The following is a 22,329-nucleotide window of genomic DNA, read 5'->3' as shown; positions in this document are numbered from 1 at the left end:
ACACTTCCTTTGCCTAACCAAGCTTCCGACCTGCCTCTCCCAGCACTGCCAGTGGGTGCCAAAACTTGATCACTTCTCTACCACCTCACCTTCTCCCATTCTCCATCCATCCTACATTTCATACTTTCCATTCCTACATCTTCTACCCTTTCCCTTTTTTCACCTCTTCTATTTCCCTTTCCTACCCTTCTCTACCTTCACTTATCATTACCATCTCACCTATCTCTTCTATCTCTTCACCTCCCACTTTCTAACCTATATCTCATATCTCATACACCTTATATCCTAAACCTCCTTTGCTACCCTTTCATATCCCTTATCCCTCCATTTTCCTTCACCTACCTATCCCCATCTCCTACCTTTATCCCAATGTATCCTAAACTTCCTTTACTATCCTCTTATACCCCTCCATCCTCCCACATCATCCTATCTTATATTCTCCAATTTCCATTTCCTATATCCTAACCCACCCCATCCTAGCCTACCTATCCTAACCTACCATCAACCCCTTAACTACCCCCTACACTCTACACCCAACCCCTCCCTTATCACCTTCTACCCCCCCGCAATATCCCTTGCTGATTATGGCTTCAAAATGCTAAAGATAGGCTCAAGGGATATTGTCAAACAGTCTTTATACATGAAATGTACTTGCTGATACAAATTTCTGATTGTTATGCTATGAGTTTTAATGTTGCAAATGATGTCTTTGAATGCTTCTAATGATGCAAGATTGAGCAACAAAGTCTCAGCATGCTATGCCAACCCTTTTCTACCTTTACATGCATATAAGTGACTGAAAATATGCATCTACAACAACTAGGAATTATGACAAACACTTGGCATGCATTCTCATATGATAATCTAGAGCTCAATCAATATAAGCATTACATCAAACAAATGGCATGCAACTTATCCCTCCTTTATTGAGTGCAATCATCAAGCACAATGCTGATATGAATGGCCAAGACTCTTGGCTTACAATGAATGTTCAATACAATGCCAAATCTGATATAAATGATAACAATGCAAATCAACTTCAAAAATCATAAAGAACCTGGTTATAGAAGCGCCTATGATGAAGAAGATGTAGCAATCAACAACCAAGCCAAAATAAACTCCTCTTAGGCCAAACGATGCTTTCACCCAGCTGCCCCTGTTCTTGCCTGGCAATATTTTAGATAAAAAAACGCAGCAATTAAACTCCACCTCTTGGCACTTGAAACGATTGGTAGGACTAAAGGATCAAAATGCAACAATGCCCAAAACCATAGGATGCTTCAATGATGAGATATGAACAAAAATATGTTGCCAATGGCGCCCTTGCTGTAGTATATCAGACCACTGTAATTATTTATCAGCAACCTGATAGCTACTCCAAAATACTCAAAAATGACTGCCGAGCTCTCCCAAGATGAATACTCAAATACCCACAAAGAAACAATGCACAAATGAGGCCATACAAGCAAAAATCTGAATATGGTATGCAAGATCGACGTCCATTAAAAAATGATATGAATCCTCAATATGCTCAAGTTGAATTTCTGAATGAAGCCCACCACTAGCAATAATTCGGATGATATTTCACAACCTCAAAATCGCATTACCAATTGAGAGTTTTCGTTCCCAATGGCTGGAAAATGGCAGAAACCCTAGTTGGTCTCGTCACCAAACAATCTCAAATCAAATATCAATTTCTTCCTGATTAGAAGCTTAGCTTGACCACCTTTTATACTTTTTCTCCATCTTTTCAAGAAGCTTCTAGAAATAATATTAAAATAATATTATTTCACTCAAGTGACTTTTATGATATGATATTAATTTAAGTCACTTTATTAAATTAATTAAATATAAAGTTTCCTTTTAATTTTTATTTATTTGGTAACTTCATAAATAATTAACTTAATACTTTTAATTAAAATAATCAATTAAGCTATCCTTGAGAAATATCATTAATTGAGACAACTTAATGAATTTAATTAATTAATTATTCTCCCTCCAAAAATGGGGACATTACACCCCCCCTCCCCCCTTTTACCGCCTTCCTTACCTCTTTACTTCCTTCTCCTAACTCCTACCTCCCACCACAACACTTCTTAGAACCCCCGTATCCACCTTTTCTTACCACTATTCATTTTCAACCCACAACATCCTAACATGCCTCTCCCTCTCCTTGCCACGCATTGCTTGGGCCCACCAAAACTTTGGAAAGAAGGTAAAAGTTTTAAGGCATTTTTAAAAGAAAACATCCACCTCGCCATTTCCTTGCAAGGTGTACAGCTAAAGATAAGGAAGCTGGCCTTTGAAGTTAGGAATGTGTCACTTAAATGGAGATTTAAATTCAAATAAAGCCAAGTAAAGAAAAATTCAAAATCAGATCATAAAAGGGCAAAAGTAAATTACAAAGGTGCAAAATACACAAGCAAACAAGAGCAGAATATGAAATACAAATTTCAGGCAGATAAGTCTGACTTTTCTAAATCGGGTTGTGCCAGAATTCTGATTACTTGATACATTTCCAGAATGCTATAGATCAAATCAAAAGATATCCATGTTCATGTTTTCTGGAAAATTGTTTTGTGAAAGGTAAAACAAAAGTTTTGACTTAGGATATGAACATAAGATATAAAGTAAACATCCAAAACTACCATGTGCCCTCCAATCCAAACAAGAAATAGGGTGCAGAAATGAATTGCAAACCTGAAGATAGAAATGTATTGCAGGCCTAAAGATATCGAAAATTTGATACAGAAAAGAAGGTGGATCAAATCTGATTGAGGGATTCGATACCTGAGGCAAAATGGAAGCTGGATGATAGGGATCTGTTGTGACCTTTTCACACATCGCCCCATTGCAAACGGGGACCCCCTCTTTTCCTGCTTTCCGTGTTGGTTAGTTTAGGGTTTTGGCAGCATAGTGGGCAATTTTGAGTTTCCCGTGCCCGAGTCTCGGAATTTAGATCATGCCTATTGTTGTTTAGGGTTTTTGAAGTTATAGGATCAAGCACGTAAAGTTGAGATTTTAAATGATCCTAATTGTGTCTAAGTGTCGACCTTTTGAGCGTTAACGTGTTTTTGAACATCCTCGTCGATGATTTTTTAAGTGCTAAGGTATTTTAGGACCATTTGGAGTTGTTTTCTCACTCCTAGGAAGATATTCAAGTTGATTTTTCACTTTATCCCGATAGGTTTCCTTGTGCTTCGCTCAAATTTTTGATGAATTTGCCTAAGTCCAGATGAGTTTTATTGAGTTTTGAAGTTTCCTAGTGATTTTGAGTGGAAAAATCATCATTTTCCGAATGAAAATCCATATTCTCAGGGTTAAAAGGTCAAAAGGTCAAAATTCCACTCTAGAGGTGCTTTTCCCCTCATATTCCGGACTATCCATGATTTTCCCCCACTCAAAATCCAGACTGGACATGAATTTCCCCTAGAATCGAGACATGCCCTATTTTTCCACCATTCAAAATCCATACTTGGGGCGATTTTCCACCAGATGACTGAGAATTTGACTAAGTGTTGGGATTTTTCCTAACTACCTTCATTTTTCCACTGGGAGTGTGGATAAGGTTACAGATGACTTTTACGATGATTCTTGACATGGATCGGTTTTCCACCAAGATTTTTGTGACGAGATTTTGTGGATTTTTATGCGGATATTCATTCTAGACCCTAGGCGAATTTCCACTAGGAATGATTTTGATGATTTTTGTGTTCGGATGAATGTCCAGACAGGGGTCGATTTTCCCCTAGGAGGATTTTTGTGCTAAGTGATGAAGTTTAAGTTGGAATTTTGATTCTAGACCCGAATCGATTTTCCCCTGGACCCGTTTTTGTGCAAGTTGATGAATTTTTTATAGGGATTTTTACCCCTACTTGGGGTGATTTTCCCCCAAAGGGGATATTTAATGATTTTTTAATGAATTTTGTTGGGATTTTTATCCCAATTATAATCGATTTTCCCCTATTGGTCATTTTTTATCTAAATTTTGAAATATTTTAAATAAATGAGCCTAAAATTTAAATGTTTATATGAAGTGCAACGATTATTTAAAAAAACAAAAACAATTAATAAATGATTTGCAATGAACATTTAATAATTTTTTACCTTCTAGAAGCAAATCGGTTTTTGCCAGGCAAGTATAAGTACAAGTTTTTTATCCCACATTGCTTGTGTGGTGAAAGTTGAGGGTGAAAGCAAGTTTAAAAGGAGGCCAGCATTATTATATTATTATATTTGCAAGGTGTGTGCTTGCTAAAGCGATTTCTCCTCCAGCTGGCGAATTTTTGGTGAAGTGTCAAGTTAACACATTGGGTTGAAGATTGTTTTGTTGCCCATTTTTCCTCATTTCCAGCCCAAGGCGATTTTTCTTGGCTGCCATTGGAGTGTGTTGAAGCTTCATTTTTCAGACTTAGGCGATTTTTGGGAGGTGGCGCCATTTTTGGGAGGAAGACATTTTTTGTTTTGGGGGTTTTTTACCTCCATTTTTGGTGATATTCCTCTTTGGTGTGTGGTGCCATTATTGGAAGTTTACTGGTTGATGTTCTCAGACCTGTTATTTCCCTCCATTGCTGAGATCTTTCGACCTCCATTGTTGGTTGTGCATGACATTTTCAGATATATACTTCGTTAACAGCTTATTTGTGCCTAAGGCGATTTTGTCTAAAGGCTGATTGGAGGCATTTTCAGTGCATTTTCAGAGTTTTTTTAAGTTGTTATAGGTCTGAGACGCCATTGTTACAGGCTGTCCTCAGAAAAACTTCATTTCCAGCCACTTGTCAACTTTGGCGATTTTGTTTGGAAGACACTTTTAAATCATTTTTTGATCATTTTCAGGGATTTTTACTACTTTGCAAGGTGCTGGTAAGTCTGAAACAATTCATTTTCAGAGTTGTCCTTAGAAAATATTCTTTTTACCAGCCATAAATAGTCTTATCAATAAGGTTTTGCAAATGTGGTGGCAAGCTGAGTGGGTCCAATTGTGAGGGAAGTTCCATGGTTAAGAATGCTTGATGCCTAGAATCATAGTGCTTCACTTGTGTGATCACCACATATATTCAATTAGTGCCAAGTGAGTTATTCATGCTAATATGAGACGGTTTCTTGTGAACTATTGATCATGAAGATTGACTTGATACTAATACAATTGACGCCCAATAAATGATATTACATCAAGCTGATGATTTTCTTGTGATTGATCCTAAAGGAAAATGCCCCTTGTTGTCAGGACAGCTACAACATTTGTGCATATACCCAATTTGGGTTGTATTCCTAAAATCTCATACACATGGATGACTTTTGTTAGCTCTTCACAAAATATCACAATCAAAATGGGTTGTATCTCTCCTGTGAAATGATTGTCTGTATATTTTCAGTTCACATTGACATGGCAGATGATGCTTTTGGGCATAACTCATATTGAGGTGGATTTTCTCTGCTTTGGAATTGCGACCAGCAGTAGATAGAACTGCCTCATTTAAATACTAGGATTTGAGCAAGAAAATCTAAAACGTAATTTTGACATGGAAACAGAATTAGGTTTTATTGCAGGGTAGGAGTCCTCAGTCAAACTGAGAGGTGAGAGTGAAAGTGCAGAGCATTACTGTCAAAATGAAAGGGAATTTAAGAACAGAAATTCACAATGGAGGAGTCGCCATTTAAAGTGATTACACATATTGTGAAGGAAATGAGAGAATAGAATTTCATTCTCAGTCATAGTTTTAGAGATGAAGCAGCTAGCTCACGAGAACCTTCCATTTGCAATAAATAGAGTGTTCATTTTGATGGTTGAAATAAATTTACATTTAAAAAGTGTGCCTTCACTTACAATCATGAGACCATGTTATGATATTTTTCGTATAGTATTTCTTTTGGGTAAAATTGGAAAGAGTGTCTGTCAGAGTGGTTTGTAAATGACAAATATAATGCTACTACTATGCTATATAGTGGCAAGGTTGTCATCTCTCATATTATGGATTGCTTTCAACTTTGATCAGTAGTCAAGGTACATTTTGATAATGGGGTTCCTTTAACAAATTACTTAGCATAGTGAGAAAGCCAATGCATAATCATTGTGCAAGAAAGGTTTGTTTTGTTTTGGTTGTATTTCAAAGCTATCCTTTCTGTCTTTCTTTAAATTACTGTATTTATTCTTCTTCATCCAGTGTATCATGAATTTGATAGACAAGACATATTCCATAATGGAATTGAGCTGAATCCTGTCTTGATAGAATTTAATAAAGGATAAGCTGTTTTGTATATTTCATTGTTCTTTTTTAATTTTTGAAACAGCAGCTCTAGTCTGAACATAAATTATTTATACAAAAATGTGCATTTGTAAATTTCTTTACTTTCAACATTTTCTTTTGATTAACCATCTTCTGACAGATTATTTGACTGCCAGAGAGGACCGGTGCCAAAGTTTCGAACTGCTTCGCGAGCAGTGGCACTTCTTGAACTGAAGCCTCCTCCCTACAAGTTTGTACGTTACCATAGTACAAGAGTGCATCTAGCTTACATTCCTAAATCATTTTACAACAGTTTCTTGCTATCTTCTTCCTTGAAACAGAAAGGAAAATGTTTGTCATATTTTTGTTGATTCTTTTTAAAATATCAGTTTGTTGTATCTTAGTCCAAATTTTTACTTGTGTGTGAATCATGCTCAATGCTGCTATCATGTCTCACTGGCAGGATGCATTAGAACCACACATGAGCCAACAGACTTTCGAATTCCATTGGGGCAAACATCATCGAGCTTATGTTGATACCTGTAACAATCTGATCAAGGACACAGAGTTGGAAAACTGTATGCTAGAAGAGATTATCAAGAAAACATATAACAATGGTGATCCTCAACCAGCATTCAACAGTGCTGCTCAGGTGTTCATATATTTCATATAAACTGTACATTTCCTTTTAAAATTAAGTTTAAGATTTGAGTTGATGAATTTGTGATGGCATTTGTTGCTATGTATGTGAAGACCAATGGAGTAAGATGCAAGTGAATCAGAATTCGGTCATAGCTTTAATAATTATTGCTTACTGCTTATGGTAATTTATTTTAGCCTTTAGGTAAGAAACTGGAAAATTTTATACTATCTATGGCTACCCAGGAAACTATTAAAATAGAATTATTTCTTTAAAGAGAAGTGTATTTCCATTGCTTTGCTGAGACATATATCAGCAAGATTACAAATTATGCATCAAATGCACATCAAAAAGTAAATGGAAACTAATGGAGAGTGAGGAGAATCCTTTGTAAAATCTGTTAAAAACTAAATAATCAGCACATAATGGACCTAGTACAATTGGAATTGGTGTGCAGAGTTGTTTTCAATAATTGTTCAAACTGTTGGTAGTTTTTGTGAATTTAAATTATGCTGCTTCATTCAAAATATTTAATATCTATGAGAAGATAACAATTTGATATGAGGTAAGTAATTGGACTTTATTTTTCAAAAAAAAAATTTGGGCTTGCATGTTCCTACTTACCTCCCTTATATGCTATGATTTTAAAGTTGATGGCTTAAGGATCTTTGAAATCTCAATCTATGCTCTGATGATTTTCTTTCCTGTGTTTCATGTGTGCAATGCTTTATGACAGGGTGATGTATTTGTATGGATATATTGCAAATGACTAGGTACACCAGTCCTCCCAATTCATACTATTAATAATGAAATATATAACAAAGACTATGTCTCTCATTAAAGCCATGAAGTATGTAGAGGGGAAGCACTGCCATGGATAATTTGTCAAAATCCAAATTAATTTTTGTGGTTGATCTCTAAAACAAGTTAGAGTTCATCATGGCAGTTACCCCTTGTAACAGATCTAAATACTTGATCACATCAAATGTTTGATGCAATTGCATTGACATGATATCAATATATATTTGCCCAAATATTATTTATTTAAATTGAGGGGATAATGAAACATAATAAAGATCAATGTAATACATAACCAATAAGTAATATTCTAATGGTTAAAAGTAAATCTGTATATGGTGGTACTGGTTGCTAGTTTTTATATGTGGCAGCACCCTCAAAAACTCTTTGAGGTATTTTTTAACAGGAATTTAGAATGTATTGATTTTTTTTGTGTAAATAGCTGGTTTTATGATATGTGAGCAATCCATATCAATGCTAGAAGGATGCCATAATAAAATGCTAGAAGTTTCAATTAGAGGAGGTTACTTGTACAATACTAAAAGTTGAAAGAGGAGTATCAAAGGAGATGTGAAATGTTGGAATGAAAAAAGTTTAGAACTTTACTCAGATGCATGTTACTGTTATGTCTACCTGTGAAAATCTAGTTTTTAATATCAGAAACTTCAAAAGTTGGAGGTCAATTGTATATGAAGGGAGCTTTTTATCTTATTGTTTTATTTATGATATTCTCAGTTGATTTTTATACTTTTGATCTAGTAGTTTAAGTTCCAAAACCCTGGTCTAATACACATAATTTTTGCTATATACTGCCTTGACTTCATTAGTTTTTCTCTTCGATAACATACCCGTCTATACTGGTACATTAATTCTTTTTGTAGCTTTGTGTGACTCCAGGCCTGGAACCATGAGTTCTTTTGGGAATGCATGAAACCTCAAGGTGGGAAAAAGCCAAAAGGAGAGATCCTGGAACTTATTGAAAAGGATTTTGATTCATACTATGAATTTCTCAAAGAGTTCAAGCAAGCTGCAGCTACACAATTTGGTTCTGGTTGGGCTTGGCTTGTGTGTGAGTACAATGCCTAATTATTCATTTTTTATATATACTGCTGCCATTTGTAATTTTTAGGTTACCTAATCATTGTTGGAAGCATACTAAAGCTTACTTTTGTGATGTCTGGAGGAAGGCATGTTTAACCTTACTTTTCTCAAATTCGTAATGCATTAAGCCTATTGTTTCTCATCTAGTAACTTTTTCTTGCAGTGAAAGATGATAAACTTGCAATTGAGAAAACTCCAAATGCTCTGAACCCTCTAGTGTGGGGTCATGTGGTGAGTGCCACATTGTTAGCCATTTGCTTTTTAATTTTGGCAGGAATATTAAAAACCTGATGTTTCCTTCTCTATTATAAATTTATAATCAACATGGAATGATTCGTCTGCCAAAAACTATGGAGTGTTCAGATCAAGTTATTAATGCCACTTCTTTCTTTTATTTATGTTTCTTAGTTACACTTACAGATGTGTAATTAGGATAGCGACTCCATTTCCGACAGTGAACACAAATCTTAATATGCTAGATATTTGGTAGAATTAATTTGTCCTCAAAGTGCTTTGCATAAAATATAAAAATTTATCCTTCAAATTTTGATGAATTAATTGCTGTATAATGGTTAAGTGACTGAAGACAATATACAAAAGAGATGAGCAATACATGAATCTACCTGGGAGTAATCTAATGTGAAGAATTGTCAGAATAATGGGGTTGTGCCTTCTCATCTACAGTATCATCATACACAATTTACAAGCCCTCCAAGAATGCCATGGGAATTTCACAGCACTTCTGCATTGCTCTTCAAGCTCGCCCTTCTCAGACAATTAGGTCAAACAACATGCTTCACTGGTCTATTCAGTTGTATGCATATCCTACAACAGCAAAATAAGAAATACATGATTGCAGGGGCTATATTAAATATATATACAAATCTGTTATTAATTGAATGAGACAGTGACTCTAAACACCTTTTCCCACAAAGAGATAAAACAGGAAATCTTTTGGATTCCATTTAGGATTCCCACCCTTGTTTTTTGTCTTATATGGGGTGGATTTGGCTTATGCCAAACATGTCTGCTTTTCACCTAGTGCATTGAATTAATTCGGCAAGTAACATATTTGGCACCTGCGGTTTATGCCATTGTAAATTGTGTCCACGTCGCCTGTGGACCCTAGGATGTCTGAATTATGCTCAATCACTCCTGCATTTGTTTGTTGTCTTTGTTCAACCTCTGCACGTCTGTTTGCTAATCTTGCTTCATGAAGTGAATGCAAGAATATCTTAGAATACTTTATTGATCATACAAATAACAAAGTAAGTCTCCTTATATCAACCTAATTGAATTACAAAATTGAAAATACATGATTTGGTTTGCATCTCTGCAATTGGGAGGCTTTTGGTCTCCAAAAGCTTAAGGACTCAAAGGTGACGAAACAATTTTCTCTTTGTCTTTGAAAATATCACTTATTGTTGATATCAAAGTTTGAGGACTTGGACTCGCCACAGACTTGGCAGCCCAAAAATTGGACTTGGACTCAGACTTGGCAAAAACTCAGGAAAGGACTAGGCAAAAAAAAAATGTAGTTTTACAAAAAAAACAAAAAGAAATTAGTGCATTTAGAGAACATAAGAGCCATAATTGAAACATTGCACGTCATATGAACTCTAAACACTCAATTTTTGAAATTTCATCATTCATACTCGTAGTTTCAAAGTTTAAAATGTATAATAGAAGCCTAAGTTTATAAATGTTTACAAAATTACATATAATGATATGTCCAAATGTGAAAAACAACAAACTAAAGAGAAGAGTACATCTTCCTCTTTTCTCTCCTAATATAGCTCAATTTTTCAAGCCTTGAGCTAGTAGTAGTAGTAGTAGTAGTAGGTGTTGAGGTATCTAAATGGTGAGATGATTCTTCTTCAAAATCAAAGTCCTCATCTTTGTCCTCATCTTCATCTTCCTCCATTTCATCCAATCCTGCTACTTCTGCTTCTTGAGCTGCTCCTTTCTCTATTTCTACAAGATCTTCTTCAGTAAGAAGGACATCATCACCATCATTTTGTTCATTGATGGTCCAATCACCATATGGGTCAATTTCATCCAAGTCAATGGCCTCATGTGAAACACCCTCCACCTTTCTAGTGCGAAGGCGAAGGTTGTACCGAATGAAGACGAGATCATTGAGGCGCTTCTATGTCAACCTTTTTCTCTTCTTTGTGTGAATGCTCTCAAATAAACTTCAATTCTGTTCACACCCAGAAGCACTACATGAATGGGACAAAACACGGATGGCTATCTTTTGAAGATTAGGCGTGCCAACACCATAATTCTCCCACCATAAATCTACAAAAATACAATTAGAAATATTAAAATTGAGAAAAAAATGTAAAAATCAAGTTTCTAGTTTTTTTCTTGTACTATTTAACTAAATTTTTTACCTGATTGTTGTTTTCCTCTCCTATCAATTGCTTGTTGTGAAGAGAAGAGTCTCCCCTTTGCACTCTTGTAGATCTTGAACAATGAACATTTCCAAATTCATAAATAGATAGTCAAACTCAACATTGAACATTTCCAAATTCATAAATAAAGATATAGCAAATGTCAAATCTCACCTCCAACTCATCAAGAACCTTGTCTCTCAACTCAGGATCAAGTGCCATCTTATCAATGCATGCAACAACACTTGCCATGACCTCCTCATCAACTCTAAAAGAATGAGAGAAGTAGAATTTCAGGTTCAAGAAGTAGGCCAAGGCATGTATCGGTTGGTGGAGTTGGTTTGTCCACCTACAATCAAGGATGCACCAAAGGATTTCACATTTGCTTGTATTTCCGCCATAGTAATGTGAAATGGCCTCTTTGGCCCTATCCATTACCTCATAAATGAAATCCATTGGCATGCCCTCTCCATCCACCATACGAAGAACCCTTACCAAAGGTTCTGTCACCTAAAAAAATGAAAACGAATTTTAAATTAGTATAAATTAACCCCTAAAAAAAACAGCAAATAGATTAGTTGTATAAAGTTTATGTTTGTGTTTTTTACTTACCCCAATTTACTCCTCTCCACTTTTGGTGAACCATTCATCAAAAACAATGCTTACAATCTTTTCTGCTTCAGCTCTTTTGGACTATGCAGACTCTAACCAAGCATCAGACACAAACATTTGCTTAAGATGAGGAATGACACCAAGAATGCTCTGCAAAGTGAGGAAGTGGCTAGCAAATCATGTCACTCCAGACCGCACAAGGTCTTTGCCATTTGTTTGTTTTCTCATCAAAGCAAGGACCCAAGTATGATTGTAGATGAATTTGGTGACATTTTTTGCATCTTCAACCACCCTTTTCATTCATCCAATCTTCCCAATGTCCTCTAACAGAAAGTCCAAGCAATGTGCAACACAAGGACTCCATGTAATTGTAGGATGCCTCTCCATAAGCATTCTACATGCAGCTACATATGCAGTTGCATTGTTCGTGATAATTTCGACAACATTCTCAATTCCAACTTCTTGGATCACCCCATCCAATAGATTACACAAAGTTTCTGCATTTTTTATTTCATTTGAGGCATCAATAGACTTTAGGAATACCATTGCACCATTTGAAACCACCAAGAAGTTGAGGAGAGTCCTATTCCGTCTATCCGTCCATCCATCTGATAAAATACTGCATCCTTTTCTCCTCCAATATCTTTTTTGATCATCAACCAAAACTTGTGTATTTTTGACGGCTTGCTCTGTCAATGGCCCATTGAAGTCTCTACCTGTTGGGGCCTTAAACCCCTTACCTGCAACTATAAATGCATTAACCAAACCTTCCCAATACGGATTGTTCGCCGCATTGAAAGGTAAATTATTCTAATACCAAAAGTTTCTTGCTACTATCCTTGCTTGCTCATGCTTCTCTCTATTCCATCCTGTACCTTCAAGTGAAGGTTGTGCTCCTGGAACATTGCGTGCAAAAAAGTAATTAGGGTCTGATCTAAGAGGAGTCTCACTAACCTTACCCTCATTGTTACCAAAAGATGAAAGTGGTTGACATAAATTTGGGCTTCCACGAGTGCGACCAAGGGGACCCGAAGTGGACAATGTGGGATTCATTGCAGCTGCTATGGCTTCTTTCGTTTTTTGCCTTTCTTCCTTTTGCATATCATACTGTTGACGTGGATGAAATCGCATTGCTGCAAACTCCATACGGCCAACGCAGAATAGAATAGCCGACTGATTATCCTACTCTCTCTTGAGATAAGGAAGTCTCTAATGCTGTTTTTTAAGTTTGATCAAAGGAGACTACCTCAAGGTTTCTTTTGTCAGGTCTTGACTGCGGGATCTCTCAGTGGCTTGATGTGTTTATGCTGGAAACACAAGGGGGACTTACGTTTAACTGGCAACAAGCTAGTCTGATGTGATTCTCGAATTATGCAATAAAGAGCAAAAGGAAAGGGTTAGGAGATCTAAAACTAACAACACGGGTATGCGGGTAGACGGATTCCACATAACCAATTCCTGCTTGGCCAGAATGGCTCACAACCTTGCAGGAACAGTGCAATCTTCAAAGGAACTTGGAAGATTTTCAGATTGGAGACGCACGGCTAAGCACCCAATTCTGGCGCAGCTCAGACGGACACCTGCAATTGAACTAAGCACAATCGAAGGCTCAGGTTAACCACACAAAAGGATACACAATCAGTATATCCTCAGTGGTATGAGCCCGAATCTATCAAATACCTGCACACCCAAAATAGAAAGATCTATCTAAAATGTTGAAAGAAACCATGCAAACAGGATGAAAACAAGACAATAAACACCAAATCAATGTTCATATATTGATCTCAACTGCCTATTACAACAATTCCTGCAGCATCTCTATGCTACTGCTAAGATCTAACCTATTCTAACTCTAAAATCTAACTATCTAGCAATTTCTAACAATCTCTAACAATCTCTCAATCTCTAACAATCTAACCCTTCACAAAAGAAAGGCCTCTGCCTTTTATCGATATTACAATTTTGAATCAGAGGCCAGGATGGACTGCATCCAAGGGTCCTGATCTGCCTTCCAGAAGCTGACAGCCTTGACCAATGCCGAATTAATTCTCAGTTATCCAACCAGCAACTATTTCATCTACCTGCCACTATTTGGCTTTAATTCAAGTCTATCCAATCTTCTTGGTGGTTGGGAATAGTTATCCACAAAAATATCTTGCACGGGAGCCATAGGCAGTTTACAATAAAGCAATTTCAGCTTTAAAACTGAATTTCTGGACTTAAATCCAGCTGTGTCTCCTTTTCTCGAGAATGCATAAACTTGCAGCATTCAGAGTGTCCTTTTGCTTTTTGCCTCCAATTTCGTCAGTGGACTTCATCTATGTTCAATGGCACGGTTCCCAATGCTCGGTTGCTCTTGCGCTCCTGTATCTTTCTTTTCCAATCTTCAGCGCCTGGCCTTGAATTGCGATCCTTCCTCGATTTGCATTTCAGGTCTTTCTCCTGGTTCTTCGATGACGTCCTGCGATCAACCAATTTCACTTGATTAAATTAATTTGAAAAATTAAATAATCTAATTTTAACAAACATTAAATTTAATGGCGTCTGGCTTGAGAAGCTCTTTGCGAGATGTATCTTGAAAATGCTTCTCTTTCTCTTCGATTGTGAAATCTGATCCTTGGTCTTTGACTTCTGCGTATTTTACCTTTGGAGTCTTGGACGTTTTAAATGGGTTTATGGCGCGATTCTGGAGGTTTGGAGAACTTCTGCAAATTTTAAAATTCTAACTCTCATGCTTTTCTGGTAAATTTCGGAGAACGGAGGGCACCTTTGAAATTTGCAAAACCTTCGGACCTTTGGCATTCTTTGCAAATTCGGAGCATTTGAACTTTTGCGAATTTTAAAGGCAAATTCGGAGCTAAGGGCCACTTTGCAACTCTTCACGTTTTTCACATATTTCACATTTCGCCCCAGGGTCCTGTTGACGTGTATTTTGTACACAGCCTAACACAGAATAAAATACCTAAGGGTATCTTATCCTCTCTTGAGAAAATAGTCTCTAACTGCTGAAGATTCGCGTAAAGGATCAGTTAGGTAGACTCCAAGGTTCTTTGATGTAGGGTCTCTACGTGTGGACAAGCTCCAGTGGTATGATGTGATTTGCTGGGATCACAAGGGGACTTACATGTGATGATTGAACTTCCGATCTGCTTTGCTGGACACAGGCTCTTACTAACTTAGATTTGAAAAAAAATGGAAAAAGGATAAGGGCGAAGAGAGGATCTAATCCTAATGCTAAGAATGTAGGAGCAATGACTTGATTTTTTGATGAAACTCTAACTAGATCTTGTTTTGACATCAATGGAACATCTACACAAGGCTAGTGCGATCTTCTAAGGGAAGCTTTATGATGTTCAAATCATCACCGCAGGCATAGATACCATCCAAGTTGATGCATATCAATGAAGAGGCAACAAATTGAAATTGAGCTTAGGCTGAACGATTCCAGTTGACTACGCAAGGCAAGTCTGCAATCAACAAACTGCTAGTAGTATGGATATACGAATTCCACCATCAATCAATCACATTTCCTCCATTCATCTAATCATCTACCATCTAAGATTGAAGACTCAACAAGAAACCATGCAAATTGCAAGAAAACGACATATTTCACCATTACTTCAATGAAAATGGAGTTTGTTTACAATCAATGGCAACAATTTCTTGCCTTGTCCTCCTATTCTACTCTAATTGCTATTCTATCAACTATATTCTAACTCTTCCAACTATTTACATGCTATCTCTAACTTATTGCTAATTAGCCTTTACAAATGAAATGCCTGGGCTTATATAGTGCGCACAATACAATTTGATGGCTTAGATCAATTCAAGATCAATGGCCAAGATTTTACAATGAAAACCCTAATTAGGGTTTGTTACAACCATTACATAACATTTAATGCTTGACCAATGATAAAATTGTATTGCTTGGACACATGTCCTCTCTAGAAAAATCGACCAATGGATAGCCGGGGTAGGTACATCGGAGTTTGTGCCACCTTCCATGAGTTAAGTACATTGAATCTGGACATGCTAAGGTGGACCACACTGACTGGAGGAGTGATTACTGGGATGCCACCTCATCTGACACTTGGTTGATACTCAATTTGGTAGCATTGAGAAGTTATCTTTGATTAACTCTTCTAAAATTATTTGCTTCTTCAACGAGCCCTTGTCCTAACTCCATGTGTCCTTGATGTGTAGGATGATGATGTACCTCGCCTTGGAACGCTGGATTTGGAAGGGGTTGCCCTTGTCCTGGCTTGATCGTCCCGGCGAAGACCGTCCTTGATCCGGCTTGATTTTCCTTGATGAGATCTCCATTTGATGCCTACACAACATTTCAAAATTAGAAACATGATTTTCCAATATATAACATAGATTAGATTAATTTTTAGGAAACTTCATAAATCCTTGAGTTATCATTTCCTAAAAACGACTGAGCTAAGGGAAAACAAATTTTCAAAATTCAAAATTAAGGCAATGACGATCAAAAATTCAAAATTAAAACAATAAAACCAAATCGCCATACCTCACTAGAGAACTAACTCTAGAATGCAAAACAAGGAATGAAATCGCCTAGGCAAAATTAAAATTTGAAGCCTTTGACTTGATCTTGAAGGATAATGAACGTCCTCTTTATCAATTCGCCACCCTTGGAGTCTTTGACGTGGTCTTTGGCAAGTTCGCCCAACTTGAGACTAAGCTCGCACTCCTTTGATGATGTCTGCGCCCTCCTCTTGAATGACAATTTCGCACCTCCTTGTCTTCTCCAAATCGCATGCTAATGAAGGATGTTAAATGATGATTTGAAATGAATAAACCACCTTCCCTTTATAGGCGCTTACCTTCATATTGATCTTAGGCCGACTTTGGTAAATAAGACAAATTTAAAATAAACTTAAAAGGCCGACCCTTGTAAAATGAAACAAATTTTAAATCAAGCGCCCCATTTGATTTTTATTAATTAATAATTAATTATTAAATGCCTTTATTATTTAAATTAATAAATTTCGATTTTTATAAAGGCAAAAATAATTAATAAATATCAAGCGCAAATTTTAAATGCCATTTTTAATTAAATTTGCAATCCATCGATTTTAGCATTTAAAATAAATTTAAAGAAATGTGTTTGAGTGCCAAATTTTTGAAAATGAAATAATACGTACCTCATCGCCCTGGTCCCTGACTGAGGGACAGGAGCGATCCATCAATTTGGTCTTGATCCTTGCATTTTTGATGTCCAAAATCTTGATCCTTACGTTCAAATCGACATTTTAGCTGGGTCCTTCAAGTTTGATTGACTTGTTTGTGCGAAGGAATGTCTTTAAGATGTGATATCGCCCTGGTCCCTTGGAGAGGGACAGGAGCGATCCATGTGTTCTAGCTAGAATTTGCCACCTTTCAACCTTTGTTCCTCGTTCATTATCTTTCAAATGGCGTCCTCGACCTTGCCCACCCTTGCATTGTCTTGATTTTGAAGGAGCATGAGTGTTTTAATAGAAATCGCTTTGGTCCTTGTCCAAAGGACAGGAGCGATATAGGCTCCTTGGCTCAATTGATAACATTTTGACGTCAAAAACCTTTGTATATCATCTTCAAAAGACATCTTAGACCTTGTATGACCCCGCAAAACCTTGACTTGGCATGAATTTGAAGAAAAATGAAGGATCCTAAGCAAATCGCCCTGGTCCCTTGGAGAGGGACAGGAGCGATATAGCTTCTGTGTTCAATTTAAGGATCTTTTAACGTTTGAAGTCTTTGTATATCACCTTCTAATCATGCCTTGGACCTCATACGACCTTGCAAAACCTTGACCTTACGTGATTTTTGCACGAATTGGCCAATATAATAAACATCGCTCTGGTCCCTTGGAGAGGGACAGGAGCGATCCTCAAGGTTTTGAGTTTGTTCTTGCGTTCTTCAACTTGCCATTACCTTCAATGCGTGAAATGACGTCCCTTGATTCCTCTTGGTGGCTTGATGCTTGTTTAACTTTCGAAATTTATGCCTTTATGCAATTTTCGCTCTGGTCCCTTCCTGAGGGACAGGAGCGAATTAGGATATTTTAGAGCAAATCTTTCAATGTTGATGACCTTTGATGCTTTGTGCTTGACGAAGATGCCTTAAGACGTCCTTGCCACCTTGTTCTTCGCCTTGGACTGTCTTGAATTTGGAGGGACGGCAATATAATCATCATATCGCCCTGGTCCCTTGGAGAGGGACAGGAGCGATCTTGGCTTTGTATGCTTCACTTCACTTTGTCACCTTCAAAAACTACCTTCAACGGCTTCGTAACGTACCTTTTCACTTATCCATGCCTTGGGATCCACTCAAACTGGGCAAGAAAATCATCTTAGACAAAAATCGCTCTGGTCCCTCCCTGAGGGACAGGAGCGAACTTAAGCATTTTGGTCCCTTGTTGGCGTTTCATAATCGTCAATTTATCTTAAACGCGTTCATTTTGCCTCCTTCCTTGCCTTCAAACGTAAACTTGACTCGATCTTTGCCTGAATTTTGTCTTGTGAAGAACTTCGCTCTGGTCCTTCAGTGAGGGACAGGAGCGAATTTGACCCTCTAGGTAAAAACTTCATCATTTCATTGTTTTTGATCAAGTCTGGATGCTCTATCATGCTCATTTCGTCCTTCACCATGCCTTTGATGTCTCGATTCGTCCAAACACGGTCAGGAATGGCTCAAATAAGTATTTTCGCTCTGGTCCCTTGGTGAGGGACACGAGCGATTCGCCTTGGTCCCTTGGAGAGGGACAGGAGCGCTTTTCGCTCTGGACCCTTGGAGAAGGACACGAGCGAAATTTGACTTTTCGCACTCTCTATCAGGATAATTTTTATGGAATATAACATTTAAGTATAAGAAAGAAGAATACTTTAAGTTATATTCCATATATACTTTCAGGATGTTTGAGAGTGGTTTCAGACCTCCAGGAGTCATATTGCAAAATCTAGTTTTTGGAGGTTTTTTTAGTTTCCAGACTTAGTCAAATTCAGGATCAGGACATTCCAGACTTAGCCAAATTTCAGGGTCAGGACTTCAGACTTAGCCAAATTTTCAGGACATTCCAGACTTAGCCAAATTTTCAGGACATTCCAGACTTAGCCACATTTCAGGACTAGGGCATCACTTAAGCCGGACTTGCTAACCATGCGATCCCCTGGGCGACACTCAAAATGCAAAGGCTAACTAACAAAACCCTAAAAAACCTAAAAAGACAAACCCTAAAAAGCAAAAAACATGGGTCCCCATTTGCAATGGGGCGATGTGTGAAAACGTCACAACAGGTCCGAAAATGAGGACTTAAGGCGAATTTCAGACCTTATGACATATTTTGCAAAATCGCGATTTTCAAACATTTCGCCCCAGGGTCCGAAAATGGGACTTAAGGCGAATTTTCAGAGCTTTCACGTTTTTGGCGAATTCTCATTTTCGGAGCTAAACCACCTTTTGCAATATAAGTGAACTTCGGACCCAAACATGTTTACAAAATCGGAGTTTGAAGGCGATTTACAAATTTCTGAGTTTTAAAATTTCGGGGCTGGGGTCCGAAAATGGGTGTCCAAGGCAAACTTCGGATCTGGAGGAGCTTTGCAGGATTTCGCACCTTTATACCTTTTTCGATTTCGCCCCATGGTCCGAAAATGGACACTTTAAACGATTTTCGGGGCTTGAAGCGCTTTTGGTAAATTTCGGATCTAAAACGCGTTTTTTTTTTGTGTTTCCTAAACTCGACGCACTTTCCATTTACCTCCGAGGGTCCGAAAATGAGGGCGCTTAAGTGGTTTTCGGACCTTGTAACATATTTCGCAAAATCGCGTTTTCACTTTTCGAACCTAAAAACGCGTTTGGAAATTTAGAAGAAACTTCGAATTTCGGCCCTAGGGTCTGAAATTGGTGCTTTAAGTGAAATTCGGACCTGAAGGCACGTTTGCAACATTTCACTTTTTCGGACCTCCTGCCAGTTTTATCAACTTTTTCACTTTTTGGCCCAGGGTCCGAAATTGGTGCTTTAAGTGAAATTCGGACCTGAAACACTTTCAACTTTTTCAACTTTTGGCTTTTGGGTCCGAAATTAAGCATATGGAATATAACATTTAAGTATAAGTCTTATACTTTAAGTTATATTCCATATATACTTTCAAGATGTTTGAGAGTGGTTTCGGCCCTCCAGGAGTTATATTGCAAATTCTAGCTTTTGGAGGTTTCCTCAGTTTTTCAGAGTTAGCCAAATTTCAGGATCAGGAAATTCCAGACTTAGCCAAATTTCAGGATCATGACAGAAAGGCACAAACTGGGGGTCCCTGTCCAAGACGGGGATGGGTGTGCGATTCGCACAACAAATGGCGACTCGGCTGGGAAATGTTCCTGAACATTTCAAGGATGACAATCCGGATCGAACCCGAGAATCTCTGGTATATACCCCACAAAACAACCCAAATGACAGAAGACAGATTCAAAGTAAAAATGAGGTCGCAAACTGAATGAAGTCACCAACCTTGAAAAATCGAGTGTGTGCAGTGAAGTTCATTCAAGCCTAAAGAAGGTTGAGATATCATTGTTTAGTTAATGCAAGTTACGTAGAGCGACTCTAACTCCAAAAGCAACCTGGATAGAGCCCCGCTGCCAGCAAGCATCTATAGCCCCGGCGAAGTTATCGCCTATAAGCTCACAGAGATTGCTCTGTTTGCGATAAATTTTCTTTTTGAAAACTGGCAGAGGTGTCTGCATTCCCAAAGCCAAGCAATTTGATATTTCTTTGCTTTTCAATTTCTTCTCTCTTGATTTTTCTCTTTTATTTCATTTTTTCACCTTGGCTGGTAAGCAGTAAAGCCTACGTGGGATTGAGCGTTACAGTGGTCGCTGAAGCAGAGCTTCAGAATTTTTTCACTTGCAGTGACCTCCCTTTGATAAAACGACAAACTCAAGCGTTTAAAAGCGTTTAAAAGTGCAGTGATCACAACGTTGGTGACAAGACGCAGTAAGCAACTAAATTTTTAGACTGACTAAGCCTTAAACCAAAATGGACTGACTACGGGGGCAACCGTCAATTAGGCGCTCTACCAAAGTCGGCATCCAAGAAATGAGCCGGAAAAAAACTTCCTGACCTTGTACACCAGAGCTGGGAAAAGCAAACAAACCCCTTCAAAAACTGACAGGGAGACAACCCCTTCCGAAAGGACACCTACACTACGGAAAGCAAACTAAACTAAAGCAGAAAACAGGGAAATCTAAGCTAGAACAGAAAACAAACTATTCACAAAACAGGAAATAAAACCTAGACTAACTATGTACAAGAAAAGACCGACTGCACAAAAAGGGGGACTATATGCATGCATTCCCGACCCGGGGTGATTTCTCAGTATATGCAGCAGTAACAGGGCAGTGGGAACAGTTCTCAGTTTGGCTGGTTTGTCTTTATACTCTGAAAAGAAAATTTTCAGTTGGCCACTCTCAGGTTTAACCAGGACATCGGGCAAAATTATTTTTCCAGAATATTCAAAATTAAACGCAAAATTTTCAGAATTAACAGCAAGAGGGAAAGAAACAACCTGGCAGGTTTCCGAGTCATGCAGAGTTTTGCACGGTGCGTTGTACGACGGGAAGGTTTCAGTAGCTGTATCAGGAGGTCGCCATTGGTGGTGCAGCATCTCGATAGCGTCCAAAGTGTGCAAATCAGCATCAGATTTTTCATTAGGTGGTGTAGGCTGATAGTTGATCTCAAAACCGAACTCAAACTCAGGAAAGAGGGGTGCATCGTCTGCTGGTGTATCTTCATATCGTGTGAACAATGCAGCCTTATGCACTTCTATCCGTATTTCCTCAAACAGCAGGGATTGTTCAATTAATTGGCCCTCAAAAACATCCTCGACGGACTCTTGGACTGCATCGTCCATTTGTGGGGGTGTTGCGAACTATTCTTCAACCTGTGGCTGATCCACAAAGCTCCCTTGATCGTCCTCTTGAACACTGTTCTCATCAGTTGCAGGGATAACAAATTTATTTGCTGCCTTGGTCTGATTGACCGATCCATCTTGCTTAGCAATTGGCAACTCCATCCTTTCATCATCGGAGAGTGCGGTGCTGCATGGATTTTGCATTCGTCTATACTCGTCTGCAGCAAGGTAGGCACTCCACACTTTGCTGGTGATGCTCTTCTCTGGTTCTTCCGGTAGTCCAAATTGGGCTTTGACTTGACTGATTGCTTCTATGCATAGTGAGCAGGTGAACTCCGAATGTGGGGTGCGGTGAATTCTGCACCACCAAGGTGACAGCACGTTCTCCAAGCATAACTCTTCTTCGAGACCAAACTGATTCTCAATCAAATTCTTGAACCTTGTAAATTCTTCGATGCTGGACGGAGGACTGGGGATATCCGGCTGTACAGTCGCCTCTGGTTTGGGGACATCCCAAAAGAATATCTGCCCCTGTAATGCGAGCTCGACCCTTGACAAAAATGTCAAGCAATTCAGTTCATCGTGCGCTGTGGTGTCATGAATTCTGCAGTGAGCTGCAGATGCAAATGCGGACAGCTGCCTGGGAT

General features: G+C 38.2%; 1 protein-coding gene across 2 annotated transcripts in view; it reads left to right on the top strand.

The window, feature by feature from the left end:
• LOC131078920 (superoxide dismutase [Fe], chloroplastic) overlaps positions 1–22,329 on the top strand; it is a 133,922-nt gene that overhangs the window by 73,680 nt on the left and 37,913 nt on the right. Inside the window, exons 2-5 of one of the 2 annotated variants that reach the window (XM_058016757.2) lie at positions 6,404–6,481; positions 6,691–6,879; positions 8,563–8,734; positions 8,930–8,997. In XM_058016757.2, the coding sequence (XP_057872740.2) occupies positions 6,404–6,481; positions 6,691–6,879; positions 8,563–8,734; positions 8,930–8,997 (507 nt within the window). Of the gene's footprint in view, positions 1–6,387; positions 6,482–6,690; positions 6,880–8,562; positions 8,735–8,929; positions 8,998–22,329 lie in introns of both variants that reach the window. The other variant, XM_058016758.2, reaches the window with a different exon arrangement.

This window comes from Cryptomeria japonica, chromosome 2 (assembly GCF_030272615.1).
Source record: "Cryptomeria japonica chromosome 2, Sugi_1.0, whole genome shotgun sequence".
Lineage (NCBI taxonomy): Eukaryota > Viridiplantae > Streptophyta > Pinopsida > Cupressales > Cupressaceae > Cryptomeria > Cryptomeria japonica.
Note: the sequence above shows the minus strand (reverse complement) of the source record. Positions and strands in the feature narration are given on the sequence as shown.